The sequence below is a fragment of the Trachurus japonicus genome, chromosome 7 (genome assembly GCF_045865225.1).
Source record: "Trachurus japonicus isolate A0001 chromosome 7, Traja_1.0".
Classification (NCBI taxonomy): domain Eukaryota; kingdom Metazoa; phylum Chordata; class Actinopteri; order Carangiformes; family Carangidae; genus Trachurus; species Trachurus japonicus.
The window spans coordinates 25,148,384-25,170,286 of NC_140913.1; the positions used below are offsets into that span (position 1 = coordinate 25,148,384).

At 40.3% G+C, this 21,903-nt stretch overlaps 3 protein-coding genes across 5 annotated transcripts in view; all 3 read right to left on the reverse strand.

Moving 5' to 3' along the window:
- Positions 1-4,382, reverse strand: part of rbm39b (RNA binding motif protein 39b) — a 115,567-nt gene extending 111,185 nt beyond the window's left edge. Inside the window, exon 1 of the mRNA XM_085782324.1 lies at positions 4,372-4,382. The gene's annotated coding sequence lies outside the window, so the exon portion shown is untranslated. The remainder of the gene's footprint in view (positions 1-4,371) is intronic.
- Positions 34-8,821, reverse strand: csf1b (colony stimulating factor 1b (macrophage)). Of its 3 annotated transcripts, none has more exons than XM_085782328.1 (9): positions 8,575-8,821; positions 6,740-6,859; positions 6,591-6,653; positions 6,307-6,477; positions 5,876-6,074; positions 5,648-5,784; positions 2,357-2,400; positions 2,231-2,265; positions 34-2,063 (listed from the first exon to the last, which is right to left on the reverse strand). In XM_085782328.1, the coding sequence occupies exons 1-8, from the start codon at positions 8,614-8,616 to the stop codon at positions 2,232-2,234; spliced, it is 810 nt and encodes a 269-aa protein (XP_085638454.1). In that variant the 5' UTR covers positions 8,617-8,821; the 3' UTR covers positions 34-2,063; position 2,231. The 3 variants fall into 3 exon arrangements, with proteins under 3 accessions (XP_085638454.1, XP_085638456.1, XP_085638455.1); XM_085782330.1 differs by having other exon boundaries at positions 1,545-2,063; positions 6,740-6,853; XM_085782329.1 differs by lacking the exon at positions 34-2,063 and having other exon boundaries at positions 2,123-2,265; positions 8,575-8,815.
- Positions 8,822-12,167: 3,346 nt separating this feature from the next.
- Positions 12,168-17,441, reverse strand: ren (renin). Its single transcript, XM_085783131.1, has 10 exons — positions 17,425-17,441; positions 17,170-17,267; positions 16,607-16,760; positions 16,038-16,161; positions 14,780-14,898; positions 14,481-14,677; positions 13,858-13,980; positions 13,605-13,746; positions 13,402-13,500; positions 12,168-12,713 (listed from the first exon to the last, which is right to left on the reverse strand). The coding sequence occupies exons 1-10, from the start codon at positions 17,425-17,427 to the stop codon at positions 12,552-12,554; spliced, it is 1,221 nt and encodes a 406-aa protein (XP_085639257.1). The 5' UTR covers positions 17,428-17,441; the 3' UTR covers positions 12,168-12,551.
- Positions 17,442-21,903: the final 4,462 nt, after the last annotated feature.

Here is a 21,903-nt window from a genome sequence, read left to right on the forward strand (position 1 = left end):
AGGTTGTAGCATCTGAGCCACTGTGCATTGTACTGGAATTATGTTAAAGTCAGTATAAGATATTGTCTGCATCTTTAACTTGTTACTTCACATGACTCGATTTATGTTATCGCAGCCAGACTATGAATAATGCATTTTTGTGTGAAGTGAATTTCTATTCATATTATATATTACATCAAGGAATCCACAGTTTTTTTTATTTTTTATCTATCATCAGATTTGTGAGAAAATGTTTACAGAGTTATTTGTCGACAGTGATCTTTTTTTAGCAGCAAAAAAATGTTCTGTTTCATCTAATTTTAAAATAAAAGAGTCAGAGAGTTTGGGAGGGAGAAAAATGCAGCAGCCCTATTAACAATCCTAAATAGACAGATTCTACATATTTATTGTTCAAGACAACTTGCCTTTTTATCTTCCACAGCTGCCTTTAATCCTCTGCAGAGAAGCACTAAATTGAATTATAGAAATACTTTCCTTGTTTTGTAATTGAGCAATGTCTAGGGATAAAGAAACGATTGCTGCCAGTGCAGCAGTGCCTTCCACACTGATAAGCGGTAGCCTGTGAAATTAAGTGAGTTATAGATCATGTTATATTACAGGCTGCACACAATTCTGCAGAGGCTGCAGGGTAGGGCTGTGTTGCTTCTGCGCTTCTGCTTCCTAAACAGATTCTTCAAGAACAAAGCAGAGGCCAGCACATGATCACATGTGGGAATCTCTTGACAGGATTTACTAATGTGATCCTTTGAGGCTGGAACATTACTGAGTAAACACAAGGGAAAGTCATGACAGCATTAGGGAAGACACATGTGCTGCAGTCCTTCTGTCTGTCAGTATTATTCAGTAACTTACCTCTGCCTTGTAGAAACGATTAAATGTCATGGATTCATATAGGTTAACTATTGGAGGACACATTAATCCCACCAACTGCTGCCCCTCTCTGTGCACTGAGGACATTTCTTATGAAGCTGCAGAAAACTTGTTTCTCCACCTCTCTGCAAGAAACAACTCAGTGTTTTTGACCACCAATAACAAAATATTCTCCCAAATTCATGTTGAAACTATTAATACTGTTTTGCAATGAAACTCGATATAGAAATCTTTGGTCATAACTGTGGATGTATTTTAAACATTTAAATTGAATTACTTAAAAGTTGGCCCCGTGAAGACTCTGTATTGATCAGTAGTGTAAGCTGATAATCAAGGAAACTAAACAGCTCTCCAAAGCAGTGGGAAAGAGTGTTTTGGCAAGGATAAAAGCATTTTTGACTCCTCATAAAGTGTAAAGTCAGGATGTAAAAACAGGATGTAGCCTTGTAAGCTGGCCTGTTAAATGGCCCTTTCCCTTAATTAGGCTTGTACCTGTTCTTTACATAGGATTTCATGAGGCCTTCATAAATACCCATGCCATGAAATAGAGAACTTTTGTGGTTTAAATATTGTGACTTATTTGTGTATTTTTGGACCAAGTTTCAAATCAAATTGTTAACGATTCAAGTTACTGTATATCCCTCACTTGTAAAGCAATTTGGATTATGTGATGTATATAATTTAAATGCATTTGCATCTACAAACATAGTTTGTGTGTGTAGTTATTGGGTGTAACATGGTGTTTGAGTGCACTGGTAATGTATTTCTACAGCTGCAGAACAATCAATTGCTGATTTAGTATTGATGGTTAACTTTTATTATCAATACGGTAATTGAATAGAATCAAACTAATAAATAACTTGTGGAACTGTTTGGCAAACAACATTACAAACAGTTGGTTAAGTGGCAGCAAATGGAGACACATTATTCAACATTCATAACTAGTGTAAAAATAAAACTTTTTTGTGAACTTGAAAAGATATTTGCAAAAGATAACGCATAAACATAATATACATAGCATATTATTCCAAATAAGGTCCATCGTTGCTTTCAGTCAAAGCGAAGCTTCTGATTAAACAGATGAGCCTGATACATTACATACAGGGTACTGATATGACAACTTGTTCATGATGGATAAGATGTACAGCTTCACAAGTGTTCGTCTGCTGCTGCAGGGGTGTGCTCTTGACCACCTGAGGAGAGAGAAAAACACTGAAAGTTCAAAGAATACAAGCGCACACAGGTGTGTTCACTGCCCTCATTGAAGCTGACACAGATGTTTGTTTAAGACATTTAATGTGTGCCAGATCCAGCTGTTTAACCGCCCACAGCATTTGATGTAGGTTTGAAGAATACTCACATTATTGTGGCTCCATCTCTATATCCTGCAGGTCTCTGATTAAACCCAGATGACACAGAGATGCATTAGGATAATAAACATGGAAAGACCAATCATTTTTAATTTTCTATGTCCGGATGTTCTTACCTTGAGTTTGTGTAAGACCTTGATCTGTGAGGATTGTGAATTCTCTGTGGAAAGAAAAAGACTTTATGAGTTAAAAGCTCTGCAAACAGGGTGTGTTACTAGAGTGTGATTGACAACGTAACAGAAACACCTCATTTTATTACATTCTGAGGGGAGTAAATCACTTAATAAAAGTACGCTAGGGTTCTGAGTCATAAAAGAGCAGGATTCAGGAGACTGACGGGGTTGAGTGCGAAGGCTGAGACAAAATAACTGCATATTTTGCCATAATTTGGGGAAGATATGACAGAATTGGAACATACTGAGCACATAAATGGACAGGCCAGTGGAAGGTAATTCTGCAAGAAGGAAAGTCTCTTGCGGTGATTCAATATTTTTTTTTCCACCGTTAAAAACTTTCATTATTATCATTATTGGAATCTGGTGTAACTGCTGTGAGTTCAAGCTGCAGCCACAGGCTCCATCCTGCTTGACCAAATAAACATTTTACAGGCACCTTTCAAATTAACCAAAGATACATTTTTAAAGGCCTGTGAGATGTGATGTTTATTAAGTTATTTTGTCTCACCCCTGTAGACAAACTAAAGCAAGATCTTGGTGGGTGGGTGGGTCACAGGTCCCAGTGAAAATAAATATATTCTTTGAAGCCTTTACAGTGTTGCACTTGGGGATTTGGACAGACTGCTACTCACTGCAAGCAAACTGTGCAGTGATGGGAATTCCAGGTCTGAAGCCGCTCTGGAGACTAACAAGAGTCGTATGTCTGGCTTCTGGTTGAACCTTCATTCAGTTTCCTCTTCCATCTTGTCCACAAATTATTCAGATGGATAGAGGCTACGTGCTCCACAGTGAGCAGACAAATTATTTCTTCAAACTCCCTCTCAGCTCTTGGTTCGTTTTAGCCTATATAGACACTGTCCAGAAGATGTTTGACCATCTGCCATAGCAGGGGGCACTGAATTAAACTACATGGTCTAATTTGTTGACAGCACGATATTTGTTCTTACACATATATACTCAGAAAATGTAATAGGGCAGCTGTATACTGTAATTACACTGTTCACTCAGCTGACAGACATGGGGTAGTGCAGCAGTTAACAACAATCTGCTAATGGAAAATGAGGCAAGTGACATGAACATGCCAGTTTTGGAACAGAACATTCACAGACATGCATATGCCCCAAGGACTGTGTGAATCCCAACATTGTCCATCTTCTCATACAGCATTTCAGACTAATGCATTCCTCTGTAGTCACACATTCTCACTGAGCACACAGATGATGCTAATTAAAGTCAGAGATGGTTTACTGCTCACATCTTAGGTCTGTAGGGGCACTTGGTAGGGCAACATTCACCCACACACTGTGGTGGCAAAAGCAGGATATGCGGGAAATAGAATTAGCAGGGTCATAGACAGAAAGCTGCAGGGGAAATGTCTTGCAGGCTTTCAATGGCAAGTGGAGAATGATACACCTCATCAAGCATTTTAATATGGTTAATCTCTGTCAGTCTGTGGCATTCACTGCCAGCCATGCAGCATCATACCCATGCTGCTGAGCATAGCTAATGCAGTCGGATATAAGCAATCAATCAGCCTACATCCTGATCAGGAGGTCAGTCCCTCCTGCTCTTTAAAGCTGTGTGATATTCAAGCAATCAACTCTGCACAAGACAAGACGCAATGGATTTCTCTCCCGTCATTTCCATGAATCACATGCAACATGTGTTTTGTTCTTTGTTGTCCAAAACACCCAAACTCACTGATGTCCAGTGTAGCCTGTTTTTCCACTTATTACCTCAGTTAGCTTTTCCCCTATTCTATGTTTTCTTGCAATAATTAAACATAGATATGTAAACTTGTCTCAAAGGTAGAGTCTGGAGGTTTTTGCTCAAAAATAAGCGCTAGATGTACTGTAGGCTATACAAATGAAATCTACAGTATAACACTCGAGGCTCCCGTTGTCGGTGGCGGCCAGGCAGGCTATCGGCCCAAGGCTGCAGCGCTTCACTCGGACTGTATTTCCTTCTTCTTTGCAGTCCTGACTAGCCCTGACTACCGCTGCTGCTGTCAGGGGCAGGAGGTTGCACAGTTGAGCCCGAGAGGAGGGACCCACTTTGAATGTTTTGTTTACAAACTGCAATGAAAACCTCCAGCTCTACCTAAGAAGTAAGTTTCTTAGTAAACCATATGGATCTACAGTAGCTGCAGCACTATGTCCCCACAGCTGCTTTACTTGTGTGTTAAAACAATGTAAATTTAAAAAAAAGAGTGTAAAATAGTAATTTTACTGAGAAATAACCCCATGTTACACTTCATCACTCAAAAAGAAAGATTTGTTTGCCAATTTATTTGTAAGCCCTTTTTAGTTCTAGTGTAATGTGATAACCAAGATCCTATTCTCTGCTTCCCATGTGATTAAAATCATCCTGCCATTCAAGATAAAACACAAAACACAATGTGATATTCCAATTGAGCCGTTCAACACCGTCACCTCCAAACCCTCTGTGCTTTCTGGGAGCTAGCATTTTTTTGAACGTACAATAGTTATCTTACAGACAACATGGGCATATTTAGCATTACAAATTTCTTCATGAGGATTAAATGATCTAACTTGACAAAGTGAACACTAAGCATGTCCATAGAAAAGCTTTGTTTACCAGCACCACAGGGTTTTGTACTCTTCTCCAAAGCAAAACTCTTTCCAGCTTTGCTATTGGTATGATTTCTTTATAACTCTCATTAGCCACTAAGAAGCTGGTTTCTGTGTGACGCTGTTTGATTTTTCACTCAGATCAAATGTTCATGGAGCATGCCACCGATTATTCAAGACTTGGATGAAATTCAAGAAATTGGCACTTCTGCTTCTCTCTCCTTTTCAACAACATTCACTGTGCTGTTAGCAGGCCTGTTAGCATATTACTGCTTTCCAAATAGCCTGGTAAAAACCTCTTCACCTGGAATACTCCGCAGCTGGGCCTGTTTCAGTGCATTTATTTTATAGGGTTATTTAGCTCCTATTACAACTTTCTGTCTGTTTCATGTTTTTAATAGGACATAAAAACACAGTGCTTATGGGTCTCATTTGTGAAAGAAATTAGAGAAATTTCATCTTACTAATGTTATGATTTAGGATTAAAATATAAAAGCATGCTGAGGGGGTGGTGCTTTGGCAAAAGGAAACGCCTCAGAGAGCAGGGCCAGGCTGCCAAACTTATTTTATTGTAATATGACTGGAATGCATGGCAAAACTTTATTAGGTCACATGGGTAAGAAAACAGAAGCACCGGTACCTTTTGTGTGATGAGACAGTAGATAGTGAGTATGAACAGCAGCCCTCCGCAAATGGAGGCGATGATGAAGCCGAGCTTGTACAGGTCTCTGAATGGTCTTCTCTGTGAGGCCTTCACTGACTTTCTACCATAACTGTCTGCAGAGAAAGACCAGGAATCTGTGATCTGTACAGTTGCAGGCATCTGTATAAATAATCTCAGTACTTCCTTAGGGATTGAGGTTCTGACCTGTTGAATGTGTGGGTGACTCTGTGGATAGTTCTGTGGTAGAGTCAAAGGTTTCTGTGTATTCATGCTGGCATCTCCAGTCTACTGGTGTATCACTGGTTGTTACCAGTTCCCAGTAAACAGACAGCACCTCTGAAACCCTCTGCAGCGCCTCTGTGGGTGACCCTCTGTAGAGCATCTCAAAACTCTCTGGTTTGTCCTGCAGTGTCCAAGAAACATATTTTAAATGTACACAAATACATACAAACAAGTATTTCAGATTTATCTACTTGTCTTCAGCAGCTTCTTTGTTTCAAACATGATTTTAAACAAATAAATAATTGAGATAAGGAAAATCGTGCTTCCTCTTATCTTATATTACTTCTTCATGGTGAAATCTATCTGTCTTTACCCCTAGGCTGCTAGTGCACCACTCAGAAACACACACTCACCTCGATCTCTTCATTTATCTGTGGAACACATTTCTGAGAATATATGTTGAGGATGAGCGCTCTCAGAGATTGAACATAGTCATCATTGACTGAACCCCGGCTATATTTGAAGTGGGTGGTGAGCAGCTCCAGGATCCAGGGTAAAGCAGCTTTTACAAAGCAACATTTGCTCTGCAGGGAATCAGAGCATGAGTTCATCAACATCAAGGCACGTACAGTTAATGGAAAGTTTGAATCAATACTTTCTAAGGGAAATGAGTAACAATTAAGAAATGTTACCTTACCAAACTTCTCCGTTCTATGAATGTGTAGCTTATCGAGCACCCGCTTCGCAACTGATTATCCATCTGCAGAAACAGCACATGTTGCGTGGTGTGATCAATGTCTCTACTTTTGCTTCAACAGCTCTTTCTAATGTTGTTTCAACACCTACCAGATGCCTGACTGTAAGCAGGTGCTCCCTAGTGATGGAGTGTCTGCATGGACCAGGGATCTCAGCCATATTCAGAGGGAAGCTCAGGAACATTAGCACACACAGACACTTAACCTGCAACTGACACAAACACGCGTTACCTACTGTAGTCATCCCTAAACTCATCAAGAGGGCTCTAGCACACAGCTGCAAAGCACTCTAGTCCCCTGGAAATTCTCAAACTTTACTCAAGTAGACATACTCAATGGATTGTGCAACCTAAAATAGCGAAATACGGATTAATCTGAACCACAAACCAAACAAGAGCAACATTGAGAGTCAATGTGGTTAACCTGCTTGACATCAAACATTTCCATATGAATGGTCTCCACACACCAGTGTGATCATCTTTTTAAGATTATGTAATCTTGTAAATGATTTTAAAAGCAAAACCAAGTTCAAAGAAAACTCAAATGGAATTCCCTCCTAATTTGTGCCATACCAGTATAAAAGAAGGCATCTGAGCTATCCTTGCCTTTCCATCCACAATCAAGTATTTCATGGGTAAAAGCTGTTCAGTCATAGTAACAACAATATTGTCATTTTGTTGTGCACATTATTCATGCGGAACAGTTCTGCTTCTTGATTTATGTCCTGTCCAAAGTGCTGGGTTTCAGGTTGCATTTGGGCAACATGCATGGTGCCTCTTTGCTGCGACACAACCAGTTATCAATATTTAACTGTGTGTGACCTCGGAGGAACCCAGCCCGCCGGGATATAAGTTTCAGCTATGGTCAAATAGTGCCATCTACCATGAAAGCTCGGTCAGAGGGAGCAACATGCATTTACTGCGCCTGTAGCCAATGATGTCTACTACCAACACCTTTTGGCAACTGTAACACTGAAATGGGTTCCAGATGGACCTAATTCTTCTACTTGGGTTAAAACATGGTGACAAGCATATGTTCGACACGCTGTGGGCAATGTGTGTGTGCACTGGACGGTTTGCTGCGATAATCACCCTCTGGACTTGACCTGTTAGTTCAATGCAGTTTTTGCAATAAACAGGCCAGACCGATGCCAACAGAACACTGAAGTGAAACAATAAAACTTGATTTATTTGCTGCCTGGTTGACTTCTGAGATGTATTAAGACACAAAGGACAATTCTTTGAAAGCCTCCAGAGACCAGAAGGCTTCTTTTTTGCCGTCTGTTCCTGATATAACTTTGAGCTGTATGGTTTAACTCTTGTTTGGGTTTTTGAATTATATTAACATAAACATAAACCTCACATAAGTCCTGTAGATTACTTGTCCTAACTCACCATGAATCGAAGTTGCTCAATATTTGCATGCCAATCTATTGTCGGAAATCAAAGGAGAGGGAAAACTGTTCTGTGCCGTCATAGTTTGAAATGACTATTAAATCAAATTAGAAATGATAATCATGGAAAAAGTGGCGTTTGAAACATATAAGATAAGAAAAAGGGACTCTGAAAGTAAAACAAGATGCTACGCTTGAACTGAAAGACTACCACGCCAGCCACCAAAGCTTATTGGAAACCTATTTGATGACTGATGATGACACATAATCTGATTATTGTAATTTAATTTAATAAAACTATTGATGTGACTGGAATGTGGCAAATGCAGGAGCACATGACGCAAATGTCACCTATCACATGATTTGTTTTCTCCATGCTGTCCATGATATGTATGTAGGTCAGCAAAAACTGCATGCACAATAAAGCATAAAGCTAGTCTAAAACCCGCGTGCTTCGTTCTGTTTGCGCCCTGTACAGAGACAGAGTAGCTGGAGTTTTATACTGCAGAGATTGCAGAAAAGTTCTCACCTACCTTAGCTTTGCTCTGAATGAGGGTTGACACAAGGATGGTCATCTGGTAAGTGTTTGACAGTGGAAAACACCAAACTCCTTTGTCACACACATTGAAGCAAAGAGATCCTTTTCATAAATTCAGTTCCACTCCACGTAAAAGGAATTTGCCGTTAAGTAAATTTGACACTTCGTCATGTGGCGCTGTTCTTCAAAGCATTGCCTGATGTGCTCCTCCTGCACAGAGTGAGTTCAAACTGAGACTAACTGTCTGTGCTGACAGACAGCCCTTTTTAAAGACCTCCCAGCTCACTTCTGTTTGTCAGGATACAGCGTCCTGCTCTCTGCAAATGTGTTATAACAAATTTTCTAATGGCAGATTGACTGAATAATGTATAATGTGGTCAACACATCTGGCAGGAGCCCTCATCATTTTTTTTTTTTTATAAAGAATAAAATAAAATAACAATTACAAAGAAAGAGCCCGTGGGGGCTTGAAGAGGGTGCTGCTCACATCTGTTCTTGTTCTTGAAACTCTATCCATTGAAAGCAACTTGTATTTAAAACAGTGTTTCACATAACCCTAAGACCAAAAAAATGGTCAGGGGCCATACACCCTCACTCTTAAAAGTGAACGGAGCAAGAAAAGTAATATACTCTCAACACCTCAGCAGAAGATCTGCACATCACTGTGGGTGTCTGCTGAGGCTGGGTGAGGCATGCTGCTTGAGGAATCCTGAACTTTGTAATTTTATTTTATTCTTATTTTTTCTGTGTTTTTTTTAAACTGGATTCACTGGGACTGTGGGTGTGTACCACTATTTGGAAGAGCTGAACAAACCTCCGTGATAGAGAGAGAGAGAAAAAGAGAAACACACACACACATACACATACACACATACACACACACACACACACACACACACACACACACACACACACACACACACACACTCATATAAATGCCTTTATGGGCTATTTTTGATGGAGAAGCGTTCTCATAACAGATCAACGGACTCAAACAGAGAACATAAAAACATTTGGCCTGGGATTTATTAACACAGGAAGTGGCTTCTTATACTTTGTATTGTGAACACATTCCTCTTTACTACATCACTCGTGTATTTGAATCATTTATTAGTATCATACTGTGGAATGTATTGTTGTTTTTGTAGTTCAGAAATGACTTGGTACATGGGCTTAACCACAGTGACAACACAATCTTGAATTTGCTTTAACTTCTTCAACACAAAACATGTGACAAACACATACAATTTGATGCATTGTTGAATATTAGTTAAAATAGCTCCATCTCAGTCAGAAACGTCATTACAATGCCTATCACACTCCAGCATCAACAAAAACAGCCATAATATCTAAATCTCATTGATATTTTTTTGCACACTGAAATGTCCAATTAGTACCAAAGATGTAACATGTACACGAAGGCATTCACATACAGTAGATGCACTTTAACCTACATGAAAAAAACAAAAGCTTGTACAGGAGAGGCAGAAAGGTGACAGTTAGAAAATACGGCAACACTTTACTTGAAGGTCTCATCATAACAGTGACAAGACACTGTCATAAGAGTGACATAAGAGTCATAAACATTATGTCAGTGTCATAACGTTGTTATTAAGTGTCATTCAGTTAACCCTAACCCTACAAACCCGGGTGTTATGACATTGACATAATGTTTATGATATATTATGTATGGTATATTATGTCATGTCACTCTTATGACAGTGTCATGTCATTGTTATGATGAGACCTTCAAGTAAAGTGTTACAGAAAATACAAAGTTCAGCACCACATTATAATACTCTTCTGCCACAGGAATAGTCGGTGCGCATCTGTTTAACATATATTTTCATTCTATCGGTTCTACTTTTCTCTATTCCTGTGTTTTTTTGTGTTTACAAACACTATGTTTTGTGCTCTCACGAAACGTCAAGAATAAAACTGGAAACTGGATGGGTGCCCAAGTAATTGTGGATAATACCCACAATAACTTGTCAAACTCCTGACATTTCTGGAATTTCCCCTGCTCCCCCCAACCCCCCCCCCCCTCCCGATTTAAACGAGACAACCGACGACATTCACAATTAACACTTCCTTTTTACACGTTGGCTTTTATACATATTAAACAAACCTGACGTCTCAGTGATTGAGCTTTAGGGCTGGTGCCAGGCTAATGGACACATATGAGAAAGGTGTGATTTTATCATTTAACCTTCAGCAAGAAAGTTCATTAAGTTCATTAATTCCCCTAAATATACAAATGGAATATAAATGAATTAATGTCATTTCCACTGTGTGACAGGTAAGTGTTGGAACTGTAGCCTTGTATAACTACACCTGAGGAGAAATACATGTACAGTACATCACATTGCCCATTATAGATTATGATCTTTTTTTAAATAAAGTTGTTTCCTGGCTTGAATGACAATGACTATATATATATTACATTATAATACAGGGTCTTCTGTTGTTGTAAAAGTTCAACCCAACAGTGGAAAAGTAAGTTAAACAATATGTTTCATCTAGAATATGCTATATTGTGTAGCTGGGGATTGTGTGAAGCAGTTAAAGAGTCAACGCATGGATTCTGCATTTTAGCTATGCAAATTTATTGAAGAAATATGAAATATATCATGTCTTATGAAACACCTTTGTGTTTATATGAGTGGTTGTCTGGCCAGGTTTCCAGGCCATAATATCTCTGTTGACTCATATTTGAGAGATATGTTTTTGCAATTGTTTGAATAAAAGCCTTTGAGTAAATGCCAGTGCAGACACATGCACCTTCACCTCACTGAGACTATCAACAGATAAAAATCCAAAGCAGACAATTCATGGATGTGAGAGCAAGGACGCGTGACATCTCTACTGTCATTGCACTGTGACTTGAGAGGACATTCCCGGGCAATTCAGAGAAATAGAGACAAAAATATGTGACAGAGGCGTCTGATGAATATGTGTGCTTTTATTGTTTTGTTATCTATGTGTCTCCTCTGCCTGCTAACTAAGCAGAAATCGGTGACATCGTCGAGTCAGTGTTTACTCCTTCCAGAACCTTCTCTGTTCAGTTTCACTTTGATACTATAAACAGTGGATTCCAGCTCTATGCTACAATTTTACAGTGACAGTGACTTTTTTTTTTTTTACATCCAAAATAAGTATTTTTCCACAGAGAAATATTTCTTTTTTCATTTGTCAGCGATCACGAGCTGCACAAAAACTTGGGGAAGGATGATTTGATTTGGGAAATATAATTGTGAGATTATATCACCCACTTTCTACTGTGGTAACTGTTGGCTAATAATGATCGAGCCACAATGTGCAGCAGTGACTCTAGTGGGAGACAAACAATGTCCCTTGTCACATGACTGCCACGCATTTGACAAATGTGCATTGTTTTACCTTTTTTCTTTCCACCTATAAATAGAAACGTTTCTAGTAATTCATACTCAATGACAAGTATTTCTGTGACTGCTCTGGGGTGATTCTGACACAGAGATCTGGTTCTTACTTTCACATGGTCACAAAATGGATTCGTCAGACTTTGGCTGAAACAATGGGGAAGCAGTCAGTAATGGAGTCAGAAGTGAATCGAATTGAAACCCAGTAAACAAGTTTATTCTTGTTACGTCAGTGAGGTACAGATATGGATTTTCACTGTTGCTGTATGATAATAATCAGCAGACTCACACACACACGCATTTGCTGGTAAATGCTATAAATAAAAACATGTTCAGAAGGCATTCAGTGCAACTGGTTCAGAATACAGGAGAGCAGAGTTTTGCAGGATATGTGAGGATAGGATGAGTTCCTTTATGTGCACTCTTCATATTCTTTTTATATATAAAAAAGGGTTTTGATGAGGAGTTTTACAAAAAAAAAAAAGCAAAGGAAGTGACAACTGGACCACGAAGTATCAAGAAAACGTTGGGAGATAGCAGCAAAAATAATGAAGAAGAGAAACAGGCTCGGCTGTCAGACTGCAGCAGCGAAGCCTATACGATTGTTGCGACGGTCAAACTCTGTGTAGTAGCGAGCAATGAAGTTGGCCCCCAGGATCCAGATGGGACCTGTAGGGGGCGGCACATCCAAGCCCCTGAAGGTGACAGTGCAGACATCCCCCTCTATCTGTGATTGCTGTAGACGGAAAGCAGTCAGTTTTATGACGACACACAGTTATGCAACAGCAACATGTTTACAGTGGATAAGCATCAATAAAAGTAAACAAAAGTGTCATGTAAAAACACACTGCTACATGTGTTCAAAATCCAGCTTGATTACAAGAGCAGCAGACTACAGTTAAAGCATCAAGACTGAAAGTGCCTCATTACAGAGAGTTTAACTGGAGCCCTCGAGCTGCTAAAAGATTTCTGTTAGTTTCCTGTAAATGTAAAAAACAAAATTAAAACTAATTGTTCTAAAGACTTCAGGGGCTTTCATTGCTTTGTTGTGGCATCAGTTGTTACTTTACCATTTGAACTGGTACATAGTGAGCTGAGATGCCAGCATGGTTTTGCTCTACTACATCTGAAACATGATCAGGTTAGCGTAGGTCAGGTCGAAGCACAAAACCAAAAACACCTGTGTGCCGGTGTGGGAATATTTGAGGCATAACAACGGCTAGTATTTTATAACTTGGTCGTATGGCTTGCTTGTAAAAATCTAAGAATATAATAAATATTTATGTTAGATAAATATGGTTCAGTAAAAAAACACAACATGGAAATACTTTACGATGAGTACCTAAAGTGGTTATAGACGGTGCTGGGGTGCATATGCACCACTTAATTTTTATATTGACATGATAAGTGTTTGTCATCATTACCCATAAGATGTAATCCTCCTGAGTGAGTGAGTACCCCTGGCCACCCAGGTGGAAAGTGATGCTGGGCAGCGTCTTTACAGTGTCACAGTTGACTTTGTACTGGTGAGAAACACAAAATAATGGGTGACGACGGGCACTCAGGGTTTTTACAGACAAGTGTTTTTGTGTGGAAAAACATATTGCATGTGTAAAAAAAAACGTACTCCACTTTCATCCAGCTGTGCTCCGATGGTTTTCATCAACGCAGACACAGAGGAGGCCGGGCCTGTGATGTAGGAGGAGCCTGTGTCGATCACAGCTGTACAGCCCTCTGCACAAAACATCATCTCTGTTCCCACAGAAACTCTAAAAAGAGTGAAAGAAGAGGTGAAAACTTAGACAGGTTTCTGAATGGGTGCGGACACACATTCACACACGCACACACAGATGTGTTTGGGTATGAGGCAAACATCTTACCCTTTCATGGTAACCTCCCATTTCCCCACCTCTCTGGTGTCCATGTAGTTAAAGTTTCCAGTGTAGTAGTTTGGATCTGTACCACCGAGGACCAGCTCTCCACCCGGGGAGTGTTTTGGATCTCTGACAGAAATAAATAAATACAATTTTAAGATCAACCTCTGCTGTCCACATTCTCACTATCAGTGCTGAAACTGAGATTTTGAAAGGAAAACATCGAAATCGACATTGTTTCAGCTGGTTTCTTTTGGACATAAATGAGCATGGTAAATTGATGAAAAACGTTTTGTCTGTTTCTGAGAACAATCTCATGGTCTTGTCAGACTCACATTAAGCTCTTAAGATGTTCTTGATATTTTGTTTTTTCTCACTAATGCTTTTTCTCATTCTTCAGCTTTACCAGAAATTCAATAAAATAAACTTGACACACATTCAGACAAGTTGACAGTTTATCACATGAAAGTCGTGACTCTGATCAGTTATCTAAAAAGAAAATCCCACATTTGTTTTATACAAAACAAAATTGCTACAGTGTGAATCCTTACTTAATACATTTTATGAATCAAGAAAACACAACTTAGATTGATGAAACGTGGATGGTGAGTTGACCTAGTTCTGCCCACCTGCTGTAGTAGACAGAGAACACCTCTTCCTTGAGAACATGCTGAGACATGATACGATCAAACACTGGCGTGATGCCATCGATAGCCACATTGGGGTATCCCATCCCCAGGACTCCATCGAACTTGGCGAAAATGAAGGGCATTGCGGACAGAGCGGTGGCTTCAGCAAACACCTGAACCACGGGGATACCACCCACCTGCAGAAATCAAACAAGCATAAGGTCAAATGTTTAGAAGGGGTTCAAGACTTTATTTAAGTAAAAATAAAAACAATAAAAAGCAGATGTAGTAGAACTCACCACGACCACATCTTCGCTCAGGAATCCCCTGATATTTCCAGAGGCATACTGAATGGAAAATCCCGTCCCATTCTCAACATAGGTCCAGGATTTGGATGCGTCATACCTGTTGTGAGTAACTAAAAGTTGAAAATTTATTTGAGTCATAAAACAAGTGTGCACCTGGGAAGCTTTAATTGATAATGTTTCCTTTAGCATCTCATTTATTTGAAATATATTCATACTCATACACTATGATCTAAATTCAACCCTGCAATAACTACGTTTTGTATCCACCTGCAGCAGAAACAAAGAATCAAATATTGTACAAGCTGATGCTGGGATCTGGTTATATATACATGAGACTATAGGTAATTTTGCAATTAAAGCAGATATCAGTGGCAGGGCCGTTTCGGCTAATGCTGTGTTCAAGGCAGGCTTTTGAAACCGTAAGTTACAGCTTCAAGTCACAACTACGACTTGGTAGCGTTCCAGGTAACCCGTAGCTCGTGTTTTTACCGTCCTGTTGTCTGTGAAAGTTCCCTATAACGGCCACTCGTAACTTCCGACCCGTGAACTCGTACCAGATCGAACTGGTATGACTTCACAGGAAGGAAAAACACAAAGTACGAGTTTCCTTGAACGCACCATGAGTTAGCAGCCCCCGCCCTTGTCAGGCATCAATTGGTCCTCGTGCTACGTCACCACATTCACGCGCATCCCTTGGCTGCACACACAGCTCTTCATGCCGTTCTCTCCCCTCATTGGATAACACTTGTATCCCACAAGGAAAATTTTCTCCTCGGGTTACAGCAAAGCAGAGTGACGGAGAGACTCGTGTTTAGGCTGAAATACTTCATGTAAGTGATTGCTGACGGAAAATAGGACTATTTAGGACTTATATTAACAAAAACATTCCACTGATATCTGCTTTAAGTTCAATTTTCACTGTATTTTAGCCCTGTTTTTGGTCTCCACCAACTCCTGAATGAACTGAACTCCTGAGCCATATTCTCTTCTAAGTTCATCAGCAAGTCACAGACTGTCCCTGTCTGTTATTTGGTGCTGAACAGATCATAGTTTGGGTTTAGAGCTCTTTGGCAGAACTATGGAGGATTAGTGTGGCTGAAAATGATAATGTAACTCACAGATGACAATTCTCTGTTCACTATGACCAGCCTCTTTCACACTGTCATTTGATACATCACTATTAACTATTATCAATCATTGCCACCTACTGTAAGGTGCATGCGATTTCCCTGCTTCTATGGACACTTACAACAGGCAGTTGAGAAAGGTGAGCAGCTTTGTGAGGGGATCCACAGGTTGGCTGAGCCTGTGTCAAACACCACATTAAACATCTGGGCCGGAGAGCCGATACTGATTTCTCCAAAGTACTGAGTCTATTGGAAACAGAGAGGAAGAGGTGTGACATTATGACATAATTTCAGACTTTCCTAATCCGTGGATGTCGTAAGTTGATTTGATGTCTCTTGAATATGTCTTGAAAACCCATTTACTCCAATACAATAAGGCATAAATGTAATAAGAAAACATGAAATATGACATTGAAAGTATGACTCATGCACACAGAGGAGTTGAAGTGCTAATTCATAGGCAAATGGATCTGCTCTTTTACTCTTTAAGATGTCGTGACACTTCTCCAAGCGGACTAATGGAGCCTCCTGACCGCAACCTTTCAGGCTAAACCACTTTTAGCCCTCGAGGGTAAAACCAAATAATTTGATTCCTATCTCATCTACATGACTCATCTAATCTTCGCTGACTCTTAAATTGTTTTTCTTTTTTCTTGTTTCATTAAATGTAAAATACCAAAAAGTGTCTCACATCCAAATAGTTGGTCAGAGGTGTAGGAACCGTCCCGTTGTTGTTGTCGGTGGCGGCTGAGCTCTTTTGAGCTAGCTCAGTCAACACCTGCTCTGCAGAAACACCCATCTCCTGCAGTGTCTCTCTGATAGATGCCATTTTCTTCAGGGTGATTCTGGAGACATGTCAGCAGGAAAACAGATCCTCAGGCAACAGAAACAACATGAATGCACAGAGGAACAGGGTTTTTGAAGCCGACTACAGTATTTTGCGTGCTTTATGTCAGATGCATGTGCCTGGTTATCATCTCAGTAAAACATTGAGCTTTAATAAAGTACAGACTGCTTTCGCTCTCAGTGCCAAGCCAGAAAAATAAACCAAAACACATGCTAAGCCCATGCTGAAAACATTAAGTTTTATAATGAATCAGTAAAACACATTTGTTTTCCTGTCCTTATTTGTTTTGCTGTTTGCTGTCACCGATTTGCTGTGGTATGTTTTCTCCTGTGCAAATCCAATTAAACAATAAGTCGTTATACTGGCACTTTCCATCATTCAGGTAATCGAAGGAAGGAGCGTCTTACCTTCTCAAAGCGTGGCTGCTGGTCATCGTCAGTGATAGAGCAACCACACACATCCAACAATTAATCAGTGGTGCCATTGTGACTTTTCTGATGGCAAGCTTAAAAAATAAAGAAAAGATAAGAAATAAAAGTTGTATATATGCAAAATCTTTTGAATAGTCCACGTTTACTGAATCTGATTGGATGAAAGTTGTCCCTCTCTCTCTTTCGCTTTCCGTCTCTCTTTGCTATCTGGTCCCTCAGCTCTTTTTATACCATGTCCTCTTCACCATGCTCTCACCCATGGGCCACTGACTCTGGCTGGGAGCTTTCCTAGAGGTGACCACTTGAAAACAACCTCTGCTTCCCTGCCCCCAACCCACCCACCCACCCACCTACCCACCCGGCCCTTCTACCCCTTCTGCCTTGGTCACACAACCCCTCCTGTGATAAACAGCTCCCAGTGAGAGGTCTGAACTTTGACCCCTTAAAAAACACAGAAGACAGAAAGCAGGGGTGCAGTGCAGAGCTGCTGAGATTGCTGACGTTGGTAGGCTGGACACCTCGTCTGCAGGGCTGTGAGAGCTGCAGAGGGCCTGACAGATGCTCTGAGCTGTGTGGGGAAACTTAGCTGGATGTTGTTTAGTAAACTCAATCATGAGTCATTGTAGATCTCATCCTGCTAGAGACTGCGCATTGTGAAAAGGTTAGAATTAACGGCTTAGATACAACGTTTTTGTGCTTTTTGCTAGAGTTGATAATATTTCACTTGTCTTGTCTCTTTTTCCCACACCCATCAGTTTCTTATCTGTGCAGCAAGATGGATTTTATAACCCTGTTTACCCTCGACTCCTCATGCAAAGTTCTCTTCAGCTTGTGCACCACTAGTATTGATTTTCACATAAACAGGCAAAGAGGGAAGAATCACACATCTGTAAGTTCAGTTCAAGGTCTAAGATAGAGATCGCTGGCAGGAGACTGGGCCCATATTGAGCGTATTACGTGTTGCAGGAGATTGGCAGTATCGTGTGTTTTCGCACTGTGCCCCTTGCTGCGATGCTCAGTCTTGACAAGGCTTAACACCTAATCATTGTGTGCTGATTCTTACTGGGTTTTACTACAGGGAAGGTTCCCACAGTATCTGGCCTGTCAGGACAGGGTCGTGTGGTGGTACTGTACCGACCACCCAGTTGAGCTAGGAGATACGCGGGGGTTTCACGTCAGGCACAAGCTCAGACAGCCATCGCAGAGGTCAGAGGTCAGCCACTAAGATACTCCCTGTGAGTAGAGCTTCCAGAAAATGATAGCGTGGATGCATACGGCTCATAGAGACTTACACAACAACCCTGTGTTGCACCAAGATAGACTAGTTTTTTTATGATCCTCATAATTTTGAAGCAGGAGCTATATCTGATGATGATGAGAATGATCTAATTCTTTTTATGTGGCTAAAATGTATTGTTATTTTTTCAATAAAATGATTGATTGTTGATGATTGGTCATGAGGGGTTGCTTATGGTGATGAACAAAGAAAAAGCAATTTGAATCTGCAGCTCACCACATCCTCAAAAGGCTTTATATTGAGTTAAAGCTCATTTGCACACAACTTTACTGTTGTGGTTCACTCTGACCACTCTCAGAGTGTCGTCTATGACTGTTGTCACCATCAACCCCAAATTAAGGATACTTTCTCTCTGTGGCTGCCAGATGAGTGAATATTGGCTAACAATTTTGCTATATCAACTTAAAGGGTAAAATTGTTTTAATATTGTGTTTACAATTTGTTTTGCTGCCCACAAAGTAGCTATAAAATTGATTATGGCAGGTACTGAAACAGTGATAATAGCTAGTGAAATTAATCTTTTCAGCTCTTGGAGTTGCACAAGTAAAACCTTCCACATGACATAGTCACTTAATATACTGTGAATATAAAAACATGAATTAGCAGCTTTAAGAGGCCAGTATGCCTGTCTTATCGGTCCTTTAATTAGCTCCTCCAGGCTGGTCTTGACAGGACATTTCGGGGACAATCTCACAGACATCTGACTCTTGACCTGCCTGGCTCAATGGATACCCACAAGTCTCTTTCCCACACTGCCTAGAGACCCATGCGTCACTCCTGACTGGCCTCCCACCTCTCCAGTAAGTCCACTCTACTGGTGGGCATGGGAAACGTAGAGCTGTCTCCTTGGAAGATGACCTGTTTGAATTTTGTTCGTATGTTGTTGTTTCTTTTAGTTAGTTATTCATATTCCCTTGGAGGCCCGCACATCAAGTTAACACTCAGTCAACGACACTGAAATCCTCTGAAGTCTTTGGCAACTATGATTTGGAAAAAACTAAAGCAAAAAAAATGTTTCCATGAAAGATGAAGCTGTTGAATAAGATGCAACAGACTAAACCTCAAATGAGGTTTTGCTGACTGAAGCGCATTAGAGGCAGAATACACGTAAGAGGATCTTGTAGGGTTGTGAGTTATCTATCATGATAAGAAAGATTTGAAGCAGAGCTGTGGGTGTTTGCAGGAAATGAGACTCGAGGGAAGTTATCACTCAAACAAACAGTTCTTACTCCCAAAGCCTCAAAAGATCAAAATCCTGACCAGCTGGTACTAAATGCAGATTGTTTGGATGTTTGTGGCTCACTCCGTGTCTAATCACCTCTCTTCTAAGTATAGTTGCCTCATACTACTAAGTGTACAAAAAACAGAGAGGAAAATTTGGTTTTCACTAATTTTATGTCGTATTCTTAAATCCGAAGACAATGAACAGCAAATTAGAAAGGAAGAGACTGTGATTCCATCTGGAGACAATATGTATGAAAATATGTGGGACAGTCTTCGCAACAGGAGGTAAAAAATGCAGAATTTGAGTCCAAAAGAAGTAGTAAAAACACATTTTATGTGCAACAGCATGATATTCATCAACAAGAGCACTGTGAGTTTTTGGGATTCTTTATGTTTTGTAGGTTGATTTGTCATGCTAAATAAGGGTTGGGTTGTTTTTCTTTTTCTTTTTCCTTTTCCTTTTTCATAGGGTTGTGTCTCTACAGGCCTTGTTGGGGAGTAAATATGCTTTATAACTCCTGGCCAGCAGAGAGCAGCATTGGACTTAAAAACGCATCAGGACAGAACAGAGAAATTAATAGACCAAAGGTATGTGTGTGTGTGTGTGTGTGTGTGTGTGTGTGTGTGTGTGTGTGTGTGTGTGTGTGTGTTTGAGGGGAAGGGTGTATTATCTTTGTTATATTTCTAAGTAAACTGCACTGCTATAAAATCCAGCAAATCCTGTTAAGCTTTTTCTTTTTCTGTTAAACTTTAGCCTGACAGATTTTGAAATGGATATACACACATTTCCAGGGTCATATCATTATCAAGTATTGGAAGGATTAAATATTTTTAAAATGTGGATGTCAAATAATTAATTTTTATCCCGTGCTATGCGACTGTATGCTATGCTATGCTATGCTAAGATATGATATGATATGATATGCTGACTGTGCTGTGTTAAGATACCATTTTTCAAGATTTATCTGCCTGGGTGCTGAGTTTTGGGAGGTCTATGAAAATAACCCAAGCCTGATGGTTGGTGCCAGATGGGCTGATTTGAGTGTTTCTGAGACTAATCTCCTGGGAATTTCTCACACAATAGTCTCCAGAGTTTACTCAGATTGGTGCCAAAAACAAAAACATCCAATGAGCGGAACGCATTGTTGATGAGAGAGGTCAGAGTAGAGCTGTCACATCAGTCTGGTTGGAGCTGATAGAAACCAGTCTTTACAGCTGTGGTGAGTAGAAAGGTATCTATCTCATGGTGCACAACTCATCGAACTTCATGGTGGATGATGTACAACAGCCGAATCGTTGGGTTTCCTCCTGTCAGCCAGGCAAGAATATAAATCGGAGGCTGCAGTTGACTGGGGAGCGTGCCTATGTTCCCTCAGCCCTATGTTCCCACTGAACTCTCTCTACCTATCTGGACTCTATCTATCTGGCCTGTCTGGCCTCTACCGGGTCTTTTTACTAAACTTAACCAACTCCTTTCTTCATTGCCTAAACCCAACCAATGGTGGGGGACCAAAGGGCTGTGGGAACATAGGGCCTAATTTTCAGTGACAACAAAAGTTAGAAATGTGGGAACATAAGGCTGAGGGAACATAGGGCTGTGGGAACATAGGAATGACCCCCACTGGGACAGGTGAAAACTACTGGCCTGATTAACCCTGATTTGTGGTATAATGGTGAAATGGGCCCCATCATCATAATACTGTATTGTTGCTGATCATGTGCCTCCCTTTGTTGTCACATTTTACCATCTTCTCAAAGCAAAAGTCACCTCAAACTGGCCCCATGAACATGATAATGACTCCAGTGGCCTCCCCTGTCACCAGATCTGAATCCAATGAAGCGTGTTAGGGATGTAGTAGAAGAGGAGCTTGGCAGTATGAATGTGCTGCTGACAAGTCTGTAGACATAATTCGATGTTATCTTGTCAACACGGAGCAGAATCTCAGAGGAATGTTTCCAACGTCTTGTTGAAGCCATGAGACAAAGAACTTAAGCTGTGTTGAGAGCAAAAGAGAAAGAACAGCCCAATGTAATCATGATGTTCCTATTAATAAAGTTAGTGTATGTTTTGCCTGCCGTTCCTTTTCACGTAGAAGTAATGAGCAGATTTGTTTGTGAACCTCAGGAGCTCAGGTTCATCGCCATCAAAGTCCAGCTACTGTGAGTGTGGTGAACATGATTAAAGCAAA